The sequence below is a fragment of the Podarcis vaucheri genome (assembly GCF_965113315.1).
Source record: "Podarcis vaucheri genome assembly, chromosome: 6".
In the NCBI taxonomy this organism is placed as follows: Eukaryota; Metazoa; Chordata; class Lepidosauria; order Squamata; family Lacertidae; genus Podarcis; species Podarcis vaucheri.
Genome location: NC_138764.1, coordinates 8,960,991 through 8,981,464, shown reverse-complemented (window position 1 = coordinate 8,981,464; position 20,474 = coordinate 8,960,991). Strand labels below are relative to the sequence as shown.

At 45.0% G+C, this 20,474-nt stretch overlaps 1 protein-coding gene across 1 annotated transcript in view; it reads right to left on the bottom strand.

The window, feature by feature from the left end:
• The window catches only part of PAPPA2 (pappalysin 2), a 133,673-nt gene that overhangs the window by 65,013 nt on the left and 48,186 nt on the right, over positions 1 to 20,474 (bottom strand). The window contains exons 5-11 of the mRNA XM_082228999.1: positions 19,508 to 19,700; positions 11,563 to 11,684; positions 10,696 to 11,188; positions 9,791 to 9,919; positions 8,304 to 8,395; positions 1,794 to 1,987; positions 508 to 639 (exon numbers count right to left, since the gene is read on the bottom strand). Coding sequence (XP_082085125.1) covers positions 508 to 639; positions 1,794 to 1,987; positions 8,304 to 8,395; positions 9,791 to 9,919; positions 10,696 to 11,188; positions 11,563 to 11,684; positions 19,508 to 19,700 — 1,355 coding nt within the window. The remainder of the gene's footprint in view (positions 1 to 507; positions 640 to 1,793; positions 1,988 to 8,303; positions 8,396 to 9,790; positions 9,920 to 10,695; positions 11,189 to 11,562; positions 11,685 to 19,507; positions 19,701 to 20,474) is intronic.

Below are 20,474 nucleotides of genomic sequence, written 5' to 3'. Positions count from 1 at the left end.
CGCGCCCAACTCTCTACTTTCCTCTTAACCGTTGCCTCGCTCTCTGAGGAGGGCGTGACCACCCCTGACTCGTGCCCTCCCTCCTGCTGACAGCCTCCGGAACCCGATGCCTGGCTACCTTCCTCCCTGCTGCTCTCAGTCTTGAGCGTGGGTCCCGACTTCCAGCTGCTGCCGCCCTCAGTTATGAGCGTGGGTCCCGACTTCCAGCTGCTGCTCTCTGAATCTCCTCTGTTCCCTTCCTCCTGGGGTGTCCCCCCGGATCCCCCCCTTGCTCTGCTCACTGGGGCTCCCTTTTGGGAGTCCTCTGACTCACTGCTTAGGCTTGGAGATCTCGGGTCGTCATCATCACTCATTCTCCCTTCGGCTTCCTCCCCCTCGCTCTCTGTTTCCACCCTTCTCTGCGTCTCTGCTTCTGAACCCCTGACACCTACTTTTGGGAAACTGTACATATTATCTGCCACATCCTCTCTATGTACCCTTGATACTCTGAGTGCCCAAAGCACTTACTTTTAGCCAAACTCTATCGTCCAAGAGCATTTTCTCCCTGTCCGCATCTTGAAGGGCACCGTGACTGGTACAAGGGAACCAAGCCGCATGGGGGTGATGCTCCAGTGTGTCCTGGGGATGAGGCTTGCACACCTGGAAAGGAGGGGTTTTCAGAGCCGGGAGAGGGGGGGGTGGGAAAGGAAAATAAATTTCAGTCACATTAGAACCAGGGAAATCAGAAACACACAAGTGAAGCTCAGCACAAAACAGTCCCTTAATTGTACCACCAAGTTTGTCAGCAGTGAAAAGGGGTGAGGGCATAAAATTCTCCAGTAGTTTCAGTTCTCTTACCACCATTTTTGGTAGTAGCTGTCACTTTCCCCACATGGTCTCTTGGAACAATGCATCGTGTGAGATGGCAAGAATAAAAAAAAAATTAAGGGGGGGGGGAAAAAGCCTACTAAGAGAAATCCTGCTTAGCCCACATCCAGCTTCCCGGAATTCCCTTTGAATGTTTTCATTTTCTGATAGCCATGGCTGCAACTAACTGGGGTCCAGAGACCTTCCACTTGAGCATACGAAGCCATATTTTATTCAATCAAACTTCAGCTCCTTTAGCCCAGTACTATCAGCCTGGTGGTAGCTTTCTATGGCTCAGCCCTCACTGAGATGGTAAACCCACACCTGGGCTATACCACTTTGGATTGCTAAAAAGGGGGGGGGTCACATCATTGAATCTTCCACCATACAAAAACCTTCACAGAGGACATAAGCCTATCAGGAAGAAAATGAGAGTAGAACCTGGCAGCCTAACATCTAGTTTTCCGGGTGGCAGGAATGTTGTTGTTTTTTATGGCAGAGTATTCAAGCATGCAAGTCTCCACCTGGTCTCTGAAGCAATAATGGCAAGACACAGGTTGCCCAGGACAAAGTTCATTGCCAGCATTTTGAGATCCTTTAACTGGGGGTGCCTGCAAATTGTGTGCTCTGCCACTGGCTCTATAAGCCTTACCCTCACGTCTAAGAGAGAAACGGGGAAGATCTTCATGATTGCCAAGAACAGACACAGAGGTAGAAGTTCAGGAATGGCTGAAGGTAGGCCTCCCCATAGACCTCAGTATCTATAGTTGAAAGGTATGCATGTGGGGTTGGAACTTATCCACTGATGTTGCCAGTAAAGTTCAGTTCATCCCAGTTCAGAGCAGAATCAATAGCTGGCAGACTTGGGAAGATCACAGAGGTTTGGGACATGTTCTTCTTCCAGGAATAACATAAGGGCTTGAATATGAAATAAAAATTCCCCTCACCCTCACAAGAGGTTCTCCTGTCACCAGGGAAACTGGGCATGCCTTCTGGTCCTGGTGGGAGGCATACGCCTCTGATGCCCACTGATCCACGTACTCTTTGGGGGTGTAGAGACCACAATCCACAATGCTGCTGCTTTTCTCAAACGGCTCACAAATGCCATCGCCATCAGATACATAGCACAGGCTTGGCTCTCCTGCAAATTTAAAAGAACAGCTAAGATGGTGCATTTGTAAATTTATTTTGTGTTATAAAAACACTCATGATACTTTTGTATTCAACATAAGAACAATTCACTAACATATATGCATTTGCCTGCACTCTTTCACTTCTCCCTATAGCAGAAATTAGTATCTCCTGGTTTAGAAGACATCTGAAGGCAGCCCTGTTTAGGGAAGCTTTTAATGTTTAATAGATTATTGTATTTTAGTGTTTGGTTGGAAGCCGCCCAGAGTGGCTGGGGAAGCCCAGCCAGATGGGCGGGGTATAAATAAATTATTATTATTATTATTATTATTATTATTATTATTATTATTATTATTATTATTATTATTATTATACCAATTCACTCTTTCTTCCTTTTAAAAGATAATTCAGAGCATGACAATTAAGTTATGTTACATTAGGCTTAGTATATGTTGGATATTTGATTGATCCCTTTTCCATTTACCTCCCCCCGCCCTGCTGCCATTTTTAGTATTTCTTTCCTCTGAATGATTCTATGAATGTTTGTGTCCCACCCCCTCCAGTGTTCCTCTATTACTCTCTAAGGCCTGGGTGGCCAATTTGGGGCACTCGGGCTGATGCTGACTTCAGCTTCCATCATCCATGACAGTTGGACATGCTGATGGGAGTTGTCACCCACATTGGCTATCCATACTCTAAGCACCATGGGCAGGTAGACCCATGTGTGTTCTCCAAATAAAGTGTCCCTGAGGTACATTGATGAAGGTCTATAGTCCATGAGGCAGAAGATACTGGTTTTCTGATATGGAACAAGACAAGGTTATGAGTATTTATACCAAGCCTGGCCAATCCAGAAGCTTGATAGGTAAAGGTAAAGGGACCCCTGACCATCAGGTCCAGTCGTGACCAACTCTGGGGTTGTGGCGCTCATCTCGCTTTACTGGCCGAGGGAGCCAGCGTACAGCTTCCGGATCATGTGGCCAGCATGACTAAGCCGCTTCTGGCGAACCAGAGCAGCGCACGGAAACGCCGTTTACCTTCCCGCCGGAGCAGTACCTATTTATCTACTTGCACTTTGACGTGCTTTCGAACTGCTAGGTTGGCAGGAACAGGGACCGAGCAACGGGAGCTCACCCCATTGCGGGGATTCAAACCGCCGACCTTCTGATCGGCAAGTCCTAGGCTCTGTGGTTTAACCCGCAGCGCCACCTGCGTCCACCAGAAGCTTGATACTGCTTGTCAATTACAAGGACTGATTTTGCACCCTTGTTACCTCCCATACAGGAAGAGAGGCCCGAGACCAAAAACTCAGGTAGCCCATGTGACTAATCCCCTGTCTCAGGCTATGCAATTTGTGGATTGATGTCCCTGGCACACTTTTTCCTTCTTTCCCCTCCTTCCATAACTTTGTTATTCCTTTATAATGCATTTCTACATACTTATGGGCTGTTGCAGACTAGGCTTAGGAAAACAGAAAACAAAAAGTAGAAGTGGATATTCTGAAAACATGCTGTCTGCAGAGAAGAAAGCCTGCTGTTTCTCGGATGCTAATATCTATGTGGTAAGCAGTCCTGAATCCCTGACTTTTCAGTGTCTAAAGTGATTTTTAAGTCTGCCCACTGCAACCGTGTGAGGTAGGACCCGAACAGAGGCTGAGAGAAACTACCTTCTCAAGGCCACCAAGAGAGTTCATGGCATCTGTACAGCATCTGAAGCCAAGGAGACCGTGGTCCAAGTCCAACACACTCTCGACTACTTCATACACTGGTCAATGGGAATGTTGCCACTGATTTTAATGGAATGTGGCTTTTACCCAAAATGCTTTATAGACCCATGCCAAACACTTGACAAATGCTCCAATGGTTCCAATATTTTGAAAATTGCTTCTTTTTTAGAAGAAGAAGAAGAAAGAAATAGCACACACACCCCTTCCTCCAACATTTCCTGATATATAAAGGTAAATGTCAGGGAACTGCCATCAGAGGGAAGAGGAGAGGAAAGTCGCTCACATGATGCAGGGGAAGGAACTAGCAAGGAGAGAGAGAGGGTTCCCACGGGGGGGGGGGGGGAGGAAATCCAGGGGACACCAGGGAGAAAGGGGAGGCTCAGAGACTCTTCCAGTGAAATCAGCGGAGAGAGCACAGGACCTCCGCTTGGCACGCCCACGCTGCGCAGAAGGCTTCCACGCAGGGAATCTAGGAGGAGACTTGGAGTCAAACAACTCCTATGTTGGCGCAAATTTAGGTCCCGCCCACTGACGGATTCTGCCAGTGACTAAGACAGTCGCGTTTCACGGGCTGTCAACCGGGGGAAAGTTTTAGCTACACGGCTAGCTTGGAGCAGTTTGCAGTTTACGCACAAGCAACCCCAATTCCCATTACAGCAAAGTAAGGTAAAGGACCCCTGGATGGTTAAGTCCAGTCACAGGTGACTATGGGGTGCTGGCCACATGACCCAGAATGTTGTCTGTGGACAAACGCTGGCTCCCTTGGCCTGATATATAAAATGCAACGCCTGCTTTAAGGAAAAGGTTTGCAACACCTTAATCAACTGGCTTCTGAGCTAGACTCTTTGTCAGAACCTGAAGTACCTGCAATGACTTAGATTCTGACAGGGAGGTGGGGACCACCCACAGACCTGCAGAAGTACGAGATCTGAACCCTGAAACTGAACCCCCAAAAAAACAAAAACTGGGGGCTACTGGAATTCAAGACTCCCAACTGAGGGAGAACCCCCAGAGACTGTAGCCCCTAATTCAGGCCACAGTGAGAAAGCAATATCATTGTCCCCAATAGACTAGCATACCAAAACAGTATTTCTGTGTGATGAGCCACCCTGATATCTATGGACGAAGGGTGGTATACAAATGAATGAACGAACGAACGAATGAAATAAAAACTGCCCACCAATGCCCACACTGTGCTCAGCAAGAAATGACAGAGAGATAATGGAGTGCAAAGATCCAAGCCAGAGTCCTGTCCCTGTAGAGGTCTAAATTTTTCATAAAGGGGAAGAGCCTGGGAAGATATGAAAGTACTAAAAACAAGGCAGGTACGTAAACCAGTCAACCCAAACACCAATACTGCCATGAAATTCCACTAAAAGCCTGGACAAACAGCCTAGTCTTCAGCTAGGTGCTGAAATAAAGAACAATAAAATGCAACCACGTCATAATTGGGAAAAGAATTCCAAACTGGGGTGCCACCACCAAGACAGCTCTCTGAAAGGGCCTTTGCTAAAGATTGTACAGTAGGAGAACGCTCCCAGCAGATCTTAACAAAATGGAAACCCATTTTTTACTGTCTGTCCATTTTCATGAACTGTCTGTCCATTTTCATGACATTTCTCTAACTGTTAATTTCCAGTTACAGATAGGTAGCCGTGTTGGTCTGCCATAGTCAAAATAAAAAAAATCCTTCCAGTAGCACCTTAAAGACCAAGTAAGTTAGTTCTTGGTATGAGCTTTCGTGTGCATGCACACTTCTTCAGATACACTGAAACAGAATTTGCCAGATCCTTCTATATAGTGAGAAGGTGGGGAGGGGTATTACTCAGAAGGGTGGTGGGAATGTGAGATTGGCAGATAGCTGAGATGAGCCTGTTGACGACTCTTAATGACTGTAATAGGTCTTACAGGAAAAGGCAAGGGGTGAGAGGGTGAGAAATGGCTTAGTCATGTATAAGGGGATAAGAATCCAATGTCTTTGTTCAAACCAGGTCTCTCCATGGTTTTAAGTTTGGTAATGAGTTGCAATTCAGCAGCTTCTCTTTCCAGTCTATTTCTGAAATTCCTTTGTAGTAAAACAGCTACTTTGAGATCTTGTATAGAATGTCCTGGGAGATTGAAGTGTTTTCCTACTGGTTTCTCTGTTTTGTGATTCTTGATGTCAGATTTATGTCCGTTTATTCTTTGGCGTAAGGTTTGGCCTGTATATGTGGCTTAGTCATGCTGGCCACATGACCCGGAAGCTGTACACCGGCTCCCTCGGCCAATAAAGCGAGATGAGCGCTGCTTTGGTAACGACTGGACCTAATGGTCAGGGGCCCCTTTACCTTTACCTATCATAGTGCTATCAAATTCAACGTACATACAAGTCGATAATTGCCAAGAATATCCAGTGTAATCACATTTGACTTCAAAAGAGGGATATGGTGCTCATTCTCTATTTCCTTAGCTGATTACTTTTCAATCAGTAAATTCTGAAACAAATATATAATCTTCTGTAAAAACATCATCTTTATAACAGAGATGTGGCCCAGCCAAACGAGACTAAGGATCCTCCACAAGCAAATATCCCTCTTTAATTTAGCAAGGGGTTTATATAATTATGCTTCCTGAACTAGCAAAATTTCTCTTGAGAGTGGTTCCTTAAGCACTTAAAGCATGCATATGGCAATCACAGGTTAGTTTTTGTGATGCTCTTTGGTCTTCTCATGTTACATTAAAACGTATCATGTGGGCTTTGGCATAGTTAATCTCTGCTTTATCCCCCTTGCCAGTTCAAGCAAGGGCAAGTCCATTGCATTAACTCTGGTGCTTGCTCTTAATCTGGAGTATAACTGATGAAAGTCAGAAACCATTGCCTGAACTGCAGTTTAGTAAGTACTTTCAGCAAAAGAAAAAGAAAAAGAAAGGCCATTCAAGACTGTTGAATGCCTTTCAAGCATCAAAACAGAGGAACATTTCTGTATTTGCCCATGATGTAGAACCTTTAAGTCCCTTTACATCTTGGTTTACCTGGACAATCTGCTGATACCAGGATCTGTTGGATCCTTGCCTAGCTTGTCTCCATGAGGCTAATATGCCTCCCACATCAAGAATGTTGTTAAGCAATAATTTTAGATGTGGGACTAAGATGTCAGAATGGACTTTAGTAAAGTCCCCTGTGAATCTGTCCATTTCTAGAGCATTCCCCTTGTTCAGTCTGTCATTTACGGACCACATTTCCTTACCAATTATGAATTGGTTCAGAAACACCCTGTTGTTTTCAGATAAAGCTAGAATGGAAAGGTCCTGCAAGTATTTGTTTATAGTAGTCAGATATCGATCACTGGATATTTATAACTTCTCATAAAAAAGTGAATAAACTGTTAATTGTTTTAGTGCCACATTTCATCTATCCTCCCTTAATTTTAATTCCTAAAAACTGTTCCTCTCTGCTTTTTTTCTTAAATGCCTCAATTAAATTTCAAACTTTTGTTGTTAAATTCATAGTAATATCTATTTACAGACCATCATTACATTTTTATTTCCCATCTCTAATATCTTCCGTTCATTACATCTGCTATTCTTTAAACAAATGAATTTTCTTGAGAATCTTTTTCTCTCTCTCTTTGTGTTCCTTTACGCATGGTACTCAATTCATAAATGCACTGACCACCCCACCCCCCCAGTATTGTCTTCATGGAGTCTTACAAAGAGCCCTCAATAATAATCCTGGCACAATATTGTTATGTATTGGTATGCGTTTTTGCATTTTTATAGTGAAAGCTGCCCTGTGATCTCCAGATGATGGATGATATAGAAATTAATCAATTGATTGAACTCACACTTCTGGCCTGCCATTATGTTTGAGTAATGCTTTGACCCCCTCAACTGAGTCCATCCACCCTCTCTTACTTGTCTGTATACTGTCAAACACAGTCACCAGGTGCAATTACGCTGGTGACTGTCACTAAATATTATGTCACCAGTTACTGGAGCATCCTCAGATATCCCCGATGTCTAAATCCCTGGCTATTTCCACCAACCGTTTAGGAATCAAGGTCTTGCCTAGATTTCTCAGCACAAAAAAATGTAATGTCCTCTCTAGCATCTGCAAGAGTCTGTAAAACAATAAACTGACATTTGCACAGCAAATTGGCTGAACCTCTCTAGGAGTCAGTTCCCCATGCTACTCTCTAAGTATGGATTCCTAAGACATTCTTACACCCTCAAAATACTACTTTAAAATAGATTGGCAAATCTCAATTTCTCCCCCAGTTCTGCAGTCCTATCGATAGAGATCCAGCCTCAATCATACGGATTCAGAGGTACAAATAGCTAGCAGGACCTTGAGGTCATCTCTGGGACAAATGAAGCCCTGCCCCACAGTTCCCAAGCTTCTTCACCTGCAGCAATAAATTTCCAGGTTCTGTCAAACCTCAAATACTGGATTCGGAAGAGTGCAGACAAAGAAGGCAGGGATACGACAATATGATTCTGTGTTTTAATTTTTAGTTCTCTCCCTCCCCCCCACCCCACAAAGAAATTGAACAAAATGAATAGTCATTTTTTTTAAAAAACACAACAACAACAAAGAACAGACAAGCTTTTCTAAACTCACCAACACAGTGGAATCCCTTTTCTTTTTTGCAGGTTCGAGAGCAACCATCTCCTTCTATTAGATCCCCATCATCACATTCCTCTGCAAGACTTCTAAGAAAATAGTAATACTTTGCACTTATAAAGCACTTTAACATGGGCCAAGAACTTCATATACTTTAATGTTTTCTAATCCTTTACAACAGCTCCTCCGTTATGAGTTCCCACATGTTGTGCAGCCACGGATGAAATCTTATCAGCTTGCATTATATTTTTTGCTGCCACAAGAAGGAATGTAAAAAAATAAAATAACGGTGCAACTTTTTTACTTCTGCTTATTTGTTTTACAGTTAGGATCTTTTTATTTTTAAAAATTTGTTAAAACTCGTTTTTTCTCTTATTTTTATCTAGGCATTAATTTTGTTAGGCCTTTCTGGTTGGTCTTTCTTTATTCAAAAATGGGTGTCTATTTTTCACTCCACAGCTCATCTTTCTTGTTAATATATAGGACCATGTTCTTTCTCATCTGCTCTCTTTGAACTGGCTAGTATTCCCTTATCACGTTCAATTTAAAATTCTACTGCATACTTTTATATGCTTGCACTTCATTATTCCTGTTTATCTCTCTCCATTCCATTTGTGCTCCTTCCAGAGCTTTACATTCTCCTGACCTCTATCTCTTGGTGTCTCGCTCGCTCCAAGGTAATATGAAACTAGGTCTTTTGGTGGGGCGAAAACACTCACAATGGAAAAATGGGATATAAATGGTAGTGAATTGATTGATTGATTGATTGAAAGGGGTCAGCCCACAAACCTGAAAGCTGCAGGACAAGTACATAAATGAACAAAACTATTGCTAATTTGAAATATTAAAGGGGAAGGAAAGTGAGGTCCTCCCCACAAGGGGACCATTGAGATAAGACTATTCTTAAGGGGTTTGGGATTTTAGGTTTCACACACCCTCCCATCCCCCCCCCCAGGAAGGTCCTTCAGAGCAGCCCCACAAAGAAGTTATTCTCCACTGATGCAGACAATTTCATAGACTCCACTTCCACAGAAACGATTTAGGTTCAATCTAATCTAATTTCTCTGGCTATGCAAACTCTTCCACAGGCTATCTAGGCATATAAGAATGAGGATGAAAGTAATAAGTGACAGGTGACAGCGGCATCCCTAAAAGCAACTGATGGCATCTTCATTTGGAGAGGCATTCAGGTGTGCATCAGAACGCTCATCCACCTCCTGTCTGCAATTCCTAAAAGCAAGGCTATCCAAGACAAAACCATGAGTTGTTGTGGGTGTCTAGGAAAATGGAATATGAAAGCAGAAAGCTTTGTGGAATTAAGAGAAGAGGTTCAGCGTATCACTTAACAATACTGATCCCCCCCACCCCCCTATACTCACATGAATGAATGGAAAGCAGGAACACTTTGATAGATGAGGCCGCAGTTAAAATGGGGTGAGTAAAAGAAAGAAAGCTCAGCATTTTCACATCTCAGGGCTCCTCACCTGCTTACTTTACCATCCCCGCAATAGGGAGAGCCATGGATGTGGAACAGAGGAGGGGAGGCTTCACCTACAGCAGCTCCAGCCACAGCCTGCACTTGGTAGCGATACAGCTGGCCTGCCATGACTTCCCTGCAGAAGCAAACAAAAGTCAAAACTTAAGACAGAATACTTTCCTGCCTCTTCCTAAGCTGAATTTCCCATGTATGCTAAGGATGGGCGGCCAACGTCCAAAAGGCTCAAAAGCCCCCCCCCCCCAATTTCCAGCTGATCTCCAAACGCAGTACCAGATTCCAGGGACTTCCCTCTTATTGTCCGACAGGGGCTCTTTAATTTAAAGCAGTGGTTCCCAAAGGCTGTAGCACACCAAACCGGTGTGGCAGGAGAGGGCGGCAAGGGTGGGGGGAAAGTTCAAGAACAATTAAAGAAACATTTAAACATTTCAGTGTAACGTAGTATAGTATTTTGTATTTTTTTATTTTTTTGCAGAATACTGATAAATATATTTTCAAAATCAAGCACTGCTATGAGTTGTTGTTTTTAGTTTGCCAATGCATTTCTTTACAATGTAAAATTTGGTGTGGTGCCAGCAAATTGTTCCTCTCAAAGTGTGGCCCAGAGAAGAAAGCTTGAGAACCACTTCTTAACAGGGTGAACACTAGCATACGGCTATTTTCGAAACACCACTTGCTTGTCAATCATCCCATTGCTTTTGTATTCACTGGCTAAGACACCAAAACCAGTAAGTGGCTTCAGCTTAGCAACTGGGCAGAATACTTCCCGTATGTTTCCCCTCATAGCTGAAAAAGCTAGTCTAATTTAAGCTTTTAAAAGGGAAAGGGGCCTGGGATGTCCCTGAGGAACCAGCAGCTAAGAGAGCATTCCTGAACACTAACACCTTCACTCACATGTCAGTAAACGTTCGTCCCGGCTGCGTCACCATCGCTGGGGATCCATCCAGAAACGGGGGGTCCCGGAGAACCCTGTACCTTACAGGTTTGCAGTTGGAACAGAGCGGGCTCTGTGGCATGGATATCAGAAGTGCAGCATCTATCTCCATCTGCTCATCAAACGTGTAGATCTTTACGCCAGACACCTTCTTGTTAAGGTTGAGTTTAACCGTGAGGGGAAGGTCACAAAAAGTGTCCATGGGTCCCAGGTGTACAGAGTCCCCGTGCTCCGTCAGGATCTCAATGTCCGACAGAGCCTTGGGCGAGTCCGTAGAGAAGTAGGTTGTCCATACCATTAGAGACTCCGGGTAAACAGGATGCAGAAAGTGCAGCTCCAAGATGCAGCCGAGCGGCTGAGGGCAAGGGGTGGTCATGCTCACGTTGAACAGATTGAATTCAGGGCTCCAAGCCTGCAAGCTGGGCTCACAGGGCTGGTCCACATCTGGAGGCCCTTAAAGAAAAACAGAACAGGGTAGAATTGGGTGAGCTGGGTAGCTCACAACCTTAGGGGTAGGACTGCATACAAGGACCAGGGCTGGACCAAAATGAGGAGGCAAAAACCAAACATCTGTGCCAGCATTAGAGGGTGTGAGCATCTGTCCATGATTACAGAAGCAGATACAAACATTAATAGGCTTCTGCCTATATGAAGAGGCGAGATTTATGTTTGTGTGTATTTAGGACTGCAAAACTATCCTAAATTTATGTCTGAAACACGGAGGATAGACCTTTTTTTTAAAGAAAAGGAAAATGAAACAGACAAGGTTATCTCTAGCTCCCATCTGACAATCCTTCTGTTACAGGAAGAAGGGCTGGGAACTTTACCTACTGCTTCTTCTGGAGTCCAGTAGCCAGAGGAATCACAGATCCGAGGTGAGGAGGCCTCATGTACGTACTGGCTGAATGTCCCATCTTCAGCACAGTCTCCACAGAGGTTCCCTGTCTCTCTAAAAGACAGAGAGAGAGAGAGAGAGAAGGGGAAGGAGGGGTGGGAGGAGGAGAGAAAAACATACTCTGTTCAATCTCTTCTAAGTCAGACTTTGAGTGACAAGCGACGCAGTTTCAATGGCAACACTCATGATTTCCCAAGACGTGCACAAACTGTGGTCCACTGCTGCAAACTAAGAAACACGTTACAGTGGAAGAGAGTTGGTGGTTCCTCCACACTGTTTGCTAGTTCGTTCTTGAGTTTATTGTTCTAGCCAAAGGCCATGACAAACTTGTATTAGTGCACTCCAGTGGTTCTTGCAAACCACCCTGTGATCCTTGGATGGAAGTGTGGTATAGAAATTTAATAAATAAAAATAAATTCAGTGGCCCCAACTTTCACTGGAAGAATAAGATGTGAACCTGTTCAGGATCTGGAACTGCAGGTGCTTCTGGGGCAGAAGGTGAGGGCCTTTTCACCTCCCTCTTGCCTTGCACCCTAAAGGTCCTGGATCCAGTAAAAACATCACACACTCCAATAAAGTGGGTGAGGGGAGGTCTGTGCAGTTGCCATTTTGTTGTACTTACAGCAGAAGACCTCTGCTTTACATCCTGAAAGTCCTTCCACCTAGCAGTAAAAACATTTCCTTTTCAGGGTGGAGGGTATAACAGACCATTCCTATTGACAGACGAGACACGTGTATTTGTGTGAGCGGAGGCATTTTGGTGAGCTGCCGTACAGTGGGATGTGAAACACAGAGCAGTCAAGTACAACATCCCTAGAGTGGACATAAAAAGGGGATGTCTGGACCAGCCGGTCAGAACTTCCTGTTTCCTCCTAGGCTTGGACAGACTTCCTCCGCATGTGACCAGAGGTGGGCGTGACCTCACCTGTGCAGGTAACAAAAGCACAGGGAAGGCAGCCATCTCTCTCTCTCTGACTCCATTTTCATCGAAGAAGTACAGTGGTGCCCCGCAAGACGAAATTAATTCGTTCCGCAATTTTTGTCGTCTAGCGAATTTTTCGTCTTGCGAAGCACAAAATCCCATAGGAATGCATTGAAAATCAATTAATGCGTTCCTATGGTCAAAAAAAGTCCAAACAAAGCCAAATTTGGTACAACAACAGTTTATTAACTGCTCTTTAAAGTCACACATACTGTAAAGAGCAGTTCAAAAATTTAAGGGAAAATAAATTAACTTTATAAACAAAACATGTCTTTGTTTTTAGTCAAAGAAAAAAGTCGCGAGATGTTTTCGTCTTGCGAAGCAAGCCCATAGGGGAGCCCATAGGGGAGATTTGTCTTGCGAGGCAAATCGCGAACGGAAAAAACTTTCGTCTAGCGAGTTTTTTGTATTGCGAGGCATTCGTCTTGCGGGGCACCACTGTATCAGCCTAAGATGTTCTCTTGGCTCCCAGTCAAGAGAGGACAAAGGAACTATCTCCTTATGAGATAGTTTCCAGATATATTACTTTTGTAACTTAAGTCTGCCTTCTGGGATCCATCTGTGAACAGAATGTGAGTGAGTAAACTCTTTTATACTTTTAGAGAAAACTGTGTTGTGTCTATTTCTTTTATGAGGGACTAAAGGAGAAATTATCAGGTAACTTATTTTAGAGACTTTAGCGAGCCTGAACAAACGCATCTGCTGTGCAAGTTTCAAACGGGGGATGTTACTCTGCTAAATTGTAGAACTTGTTAACACAAGTTGGAAAGGATATAATTAAACAATATATCCTCTCCTGCCTCCCTGAACATTCCCACACGTACATGGGTTTGTGAGGCCAGATTCCACAAGGGCAGACACGTCCCTACCCCATCCCCACACCCAGTGTAGAATGGCGCATAATGTTGCTTGTGGCCTGCCTGCAGCACCACTGATATTAAGAACCTGCTCAGTGCCATGTAATGCACTGTGATGTTTCCAAGGACAGAAATATTTTTATTTACAATGGACGCTCGGGTTGCGAACGTGATCCGTGTGGGATACACGTTCGCAACCCACAGCGTTCGCAGCCCACGTCTGTGCACCCCCTGAACAGTGCACAGGGGACCGAGAGAGAGAAACTGATCCATCTGGAAAGCTGAAATGTTTGCATTGATGGAACGTTTGCCATAACTATTCCTCTTAAAATGTATATAAGCTGATATTTCAATGATGGATATGGATGTTTTAATTTTTTAATAAGACTGTTTTATTGTGTATTTTAATTATGGGGGTTTATACTTTAATGTTTGTGGAACTCATTTTAATACGCGGTAAGAATTCTATTTTGGCAGTAAGTGGATTACAAATTAAGAATGAATAATGAAAAAATGAATGCATTATACACACACCTCTAAAATTATCCTAAGGTGATTTCCCAGTGATAGGAGCATGTGCCATTGCTTTTATATTTTTACCTCAGCAGTCTGCATGGCGCCTTCAATGGAGGTTCAGTGACTGCCATGCCTTGTTCTTTGCCTGAGAAGTAGCAGCTTTCCCTTATGGTCCACAAATAATAATATCTTGGAGGTCCCGGGCCACAAGGCGGTTGAACTGGCCTCAACCAGGGCCAAGGCCTTTTCGGCTTTGGCCCCAGCCTAGTGGAACACTCTATCTCAGGAGACCAGGGCCCTGCGGGACTTGACATCCTTCCTCAAGGGCTGCAAGATGGAGCTGTTCCGCCTAGCCTTGGGTCCAGGCCCAGTTTGACCCCCCCCCCATGAGACCCTGTAAGTTATCTCTTTGGCCCTTTTATCGGCTCATGTGGGACCAACATGGATAGCTGGCCCTGATGAATGCTTGAGGTTCCTGACCCCTATGGTTGCAGTTCATGGGCAGTCATTTAATTTTACCCTGATTCTATTTTTTAAGCTGTATTTTAATCAATTGTTTGACTGTGTTTAAATGTATTTGATATTTGATGTTAGCCGCTTGGCTGGGGTATAAATAAAAATTTACTTTGGCAGAAATGACTGGCAGAATCCGAGACCAGGGAGAAGAGTCGGTGGAAGAAGATTGGAAAAAATTTAAGGACTATCTACGGAAATACTGTAAAATTAATGAATGTTAAAGGGATGTTGGATTGGAAATAAGTGGTGTTGGTAAAAAGATTAATAAGAATATGTAAATACGTATTGATAACGGTGGAAAATATATATTTATTATAGATTAAGATGCTGAGTAAGGTTAAATGATAAAGGATAAGGATTTGCTGAACTAAACATCTGAACTGGAATACAAAAAGGGAGGTGTGAGGAGGTCAAGAAACTAGTGAAGGAAATACAAGGTATGAAAATATTAATCTTTTTCTGTTTTGTTTATTGGTTTTTTTTTATCTCTCTCTTTTTTCTTTTATTTTGTTAACTCTTTTTTATTGTGTATTTTGTATGTGTTTCATTTTGTATCTTTTTTTAATCTTGCTATTTCTCTTGGCTTGTGTATTTTATGCTTAATTCTGAAGTTATTGATTGCTTATGAAACTTTAATAAATATCATTATAAATAAATAAATAAATAAATAAAAATTTACTAACTTCCTTACTAGCTTGTACTGCAGAATGGAACTGGGGAGACACTACATACAAATTGGGGGGGGGGTATTCCTATCTCTCTCAACCAGCCTGACCAGAATGGTCAATATGGATAGAAAAATAAGGTCAGCCCAGGTCATAAAAAAAGCTTTAAGACAAGAAATGTGCACAGGAAGGGGTAGGGATCCAGCACAGAGACTCGAGGAAACCAGATGCAGCAATGACCACCAACTTGGATGTCTTTGAAAGGGTTTTAGGCAAATTCATGGAGGATGGATACCAGCCACAATGGCTGTGTGCTCCCTCCAGTCTTGGAGGTGGTTTTTCCTCTGAAGAGCCTCTGCTGCCCTGCTTTGTGGGATTCCCAGAAGCACCTGGTTGGCCCCAGTGAAAGCAGGATCCTGAACTAGGTGGGTTAAGCCAGCAGGGCTCCTCTTATCCTCTTAGACAGACAGGCATCCCATGGTCCCAGAGAGACGGGACTCACGGACGGTTGTGGTAGTAACATTCTAGATAAATGTCAGAGTGCGTTGAGGGAAAAGCAAAAAAGAGGAGGTTGCTACAGAAGTAAATGCCGTATTTTTCACCCTATAGGACGCACTTTTTTCCCTCCAAAAATGAAGGGGAAATGTGTGTGCATCCTATGGGGCGAATGCAGGCTTTCGCTGAAGCCTGGAGAGCGAGAGGGGTCCGTGCGCACCGACTTCGCGCCAGTCTCCAGAGGGTTGCGCAGAGCTGCCTGCATTTTGAAGCCTGGGGCGCGCAGCTCTCCGCAAGCCTGGGGAGACCGGCGCAACTTCCCACCGGGATCCCTAGTCTTGCGGATAGCAGGCTGTTCTCGGGGCTGGGTTCGGGGGAAGCTCGGGCTTCCCCCGCGCCAGCCCCATGCCGGGGGGGGGGGGAATAATTTTTTCCTTTATTCCCCCCCAAAAAAAAACTAGGGGCGAAAAATACGGTAAGTGGTGTTTTTTTTTAAAAAAAATGCTGTTTACTTTTAAGTGCTTAAAATATGGTGACTCTCCTTCTTCGAATGGGCCTTTCAGTTATCTTAAGTGAGGAATTTTCACCCAGCAAAAAAATTAAAATTCCTACCGATGGCACTAGTCACTTGCCTCTGGGCACCTAAGGACCTAAATGTTCCATGACTCTCAAGTCAGCTGTCGCAGGGGGGAAAGAGACCTTTAAAGAACAAAAATAAAGCAAGCAAGTGCATGCATATACATTTAATTTAATCCAGTTGCCCGACAAGAGGAGAAGGGCTGTGGGTGGGTGGAAGGGAAGGCAAAGTACACAAGCACACTTATCACTAAGGCCGCCTATATCTTATGCTGGTTACGGCAGAAGGATCAAGATGAGGTTTTCTGTTGTACTGATACGTTCCTTCTCCCCGCCCCGCCCCCAACTTGACTCAAACATAAAGCCTCAGAGAAGGTTTTGCCAACTGGCAAACAAGTGAGAAGAATTGCCAGCTCATCTTTATCACCTTCTTTGCATTCTGGAATTCCTACGCTGGAGGCCAAGTTCAGCTTTCCCTGAGGTACACATGCTCAAATAAACATTTCCCCATCAAAACAAGTACGTGCGGGTAGTATGGGAAGGAACACCATACACAGAGAGGGTGGGGCAAGGTCAGAAGGAAGATCTGCAAAATGTATCTGCCATGGCAGGCTGTTCCAAGCAAAAGCATTTGCCTACACAGGTATTTTCATAGAATCATAGAATCATAGAGTTGGAAGAGACCACAAGGGCCATCGAGTCCAACCCCCTGCCAAGCAGGAAACACCATCAGAGCACTCCTGACATATGGTTGTCAAGCCTCTGCTTAAAGACCTCCAAAGAAGGAGACTCCAACACACTCCTTGGCAGCAAATTCCACTGTCAAACAGCTCTTACTGTCAGGAAGTTCTTCCTAATGTTTAGGTGGAATCTTCTTTCTTGTAGTTTGGATCCATTGCTCCGTGTCCGCTTCTCTGGAGCAGCAGAAAACAACCTTTCTCCCTCCTCTATGTGACATCCCTTTATATATTTGAACATGGCTATCATATCACCCCTTAACCTCCTCTTCTCCAGGCTAAACATGCCCAGCTCCCTTAGCCGTTCCTCATAAGGCATCGTTTCCAGGCCTTTGACCATATAGGAAAGCCATATAGGAAAGCCACGTGTATTTCACAACATTTGAAAAACATACATGCAGAGCCACAGTCCTACCATGGCACATAGTGAGGAACCTGCCTCACCCTCTGACTACAGATTTTGGGCTTCATTAAGGATCAGAAAAATGATTATTTATTCCACCCACAAAGCATTAAAAACACACACAAAGTAAACGAAGTGATACTGTTTATATACCCTCACACTGGCACAAAGAGATCAGGTGTTTTGGCTTCCAATTCTAATTAACCACCATTTAGCATTCTTTGCCACCTTCACTGCCACTGGGTAGACTTGATGGTGAGCCCTTGCCATTGTTCGGTTGCATTCAGATGGATCCTTCCTCCACTTGCGTTCAAGCCGCCTCCCAGCTTGTTTCATCATCCTAAGCTCTGGAGCATAGGCGCCGACTCCATGGGGCTTGAGGGGGCTTGAGCCCCCTCAAAAATTTTTTTGGGGGGGCTCAGCCCCCCCAATAATCTCGGGCGCCGCCGCCGTCCCCCACCTCCTCCCCACCTGCTCCCTCGCCAGCCAGCCAGCCGCGCGCCCTAGCCGGAGAGCCCCGGCCGTCCCCAGCGAGATTAGGGAATCCCCGGGGGCGGGGGCTCTTGCCTCTAGCCCCAGGTTTCCCGCATATCAGCTGTTCCGGAGCTGATAAATAGGCAGCAGCACGCTCTCTCCTATTCGCTCATGAGGGGGCGGCGCCACTTTATTTGCATATTCATGAGCTTATTTGCATATTCATGAGCTTATTTACATTTCGCGAGCTTTCCCGGGCCCCCCCAATATTTTTTATAAGTCCGCGTCCCTGCTCTGGAGTATACCAAGGAGCCAAACAGGCTCCACAAAGTGGAAGAGGGCGCACAGAAGTGATCGTGTCACTGCCCCGAGCCATTCGGTTGTTCCAGAGGGTCAGCCAGAGTTTCAACAGGAGCACCAGTCCTATCAGGCAGGAAATCCCCCAGAGCTGTCTGGAAGCCCATTGACTCTTATCAGTCTCTGTGGGCAGAGCATCCTAATAGGTCCCCTGCCTCTGCGGAGGGGAAAAGGTGCTGAAAGCCTAAAGGTCATCAGGAAGTGATCTCACCATGATAAGGGGCTGATGTCAATATCCCTCAGATCACCCTCTTCCTGCCCAGTTGAGAAAATAAGGTCCAGAGTGTGGCTTGCCACGTGTGTTGGGCCGTTGACATATTGAGACAGCCCCATGGTCATCATGGCAGCCATGAAGTCCTGAGCCACCCCAGAGCCAGTTGCCTCAGCATGGATGTTGAAGCCCCCCAGAACCAACAGTCTCGGAGTCTTCAGCACTGCCTCCGGGACCAGCTCTGTCAGCTTAGTCAGGGAGACTGCTGGGCAGCAAGGCGGGTGGTAAGCCAGCAGAATCCCTAATCTGTCCTGATTGCTCAATGCCAGGAACACACACTCTAGATTCCCACCCAACTGGACAGAGAGTCAAGAGAGAGGGAGAACCAATTTCAGCAGAAACAAGGAAAGGGAAGAGGCACCTGTTTACATCAGCAAATATGTAAATAACATATCTGCAAAGGAATTTACATACCTAGTTACGTATAGTGTGTGTAAAACACACACACCACCACCAACAACGTAGAGAATTTAAAGTAAATTTCACATCAACAGTCTGTGATGCAAGGGCAGTTGAATAGGTGAAGGAAAGGATAGTCAATTCTGACTGATTCCTTTGATATCCCAAGCTAACAGTTGTGTAAATTCTGGGGAGGAATTTAGACCAAAAGGGAGAGGTTTTATTTGTATTTAATTTTTATTTACATTTCATTTATATTCTGCCTCGTGGCTTTAAAAGGCAGCTACACTTTGCTGCTGGCATCCTGTGTGGCATGAGGGCATCTCCCCTCACTTCCTTCAGACACAGGAGCAGGGCAAGCGAAGACAAAGGGATGCCAGCAGTTGGGGAAGGGAAATATTAAAGGCAGAGGTTGCAAAGCTGCATGGTATTGGAGAGTGTTCACAGCTGCAACAAAGGAAGAACAGAAAAATATGACTCATGGAAACAAAGAATAACAGGTGGGGAATAGGGGGACCGGCAGCCCTTGAAACCTCTGCAAGACTAATTCACAGAGATGTTCTTTTCCCCTTGCGTACACACTCAGCTACGACTGCCTTCCTCCCCTTCCGCAAAGATTCCTCTCTTACCTTTCATAAACCACCCCACTAAGAGGGGGTGGCCAGTGTATGGTGAGGGTTTCCTGGCTCTGCCCAATGACCACCGCTGGCATGGGGATGGGAGTGGGCCTCCTGCCCTGACTCCACTGCTGGTACACCAAATCCAGATAGCAGTGCATCCGAGCCACTTGGTTTGGGGTGAAACTGTCTGTGCAGTTGTCATCTGTGGGAGAAAGAGAGGCAGCTGGTGAAGCAACTGAAACGTAGCGCTAGACAGCAGGGAGGCGAGGGTGGGGGAGCCTGGGCAAGAGATCCCTCGGTGCAAGGGGGTCAGGTAGGATTTGTGTGCCTCCCACAGTGACCTGGTCTTCCACACCTGTGCTCCTCCCAGAATACTCTGTGCATCAGAGAAGATTCTGGGGCAGCACAGTCCTTCACATCACAGGTGCTTAGGAAGACTGGAAGCAGCATGACCCTCTGGCTTAGCTCACACTGAGGCCCCATCCACAGTTTCCATTTAAAGCAGTATCATACTACTTGAAAAGGGACACGGGTGGCGCTGTGGTCCAAATCACTGAGCCTAGGGCTTGCCAACCAGAAGTCCAGATTTTGTTCATGCAAAGCAGATAGGAAGCTGCTCCTCATACTGTTTGAAAAAGTGAAAATTATGTAGGTTTGCCTATAAATGCTAGCTGAATGGAATTCCTCCCTCATCCCTAGCAAATGTAGAGTTTCCACATCTGAAAGTGACACAGACCAGAAATGGAATGAACCCTCCATCCCTCTCCTAACATAAACATACAGTATCTATGTCCACTCTGGAGAGGAAAGTACAAATTCTCAGAGCATGTTATGCCATCCATTTGCCAACAGATGGCAGTCCTTCAGCAACTGCTTAATCTCATCACAGGTGCTAAGTAAGCTCAAGACTTCTTCTTCACGAATAGCCAGGAATGTTGCCCTTGACATCAAGGAACACTAAAGACGCAGGGCAGGC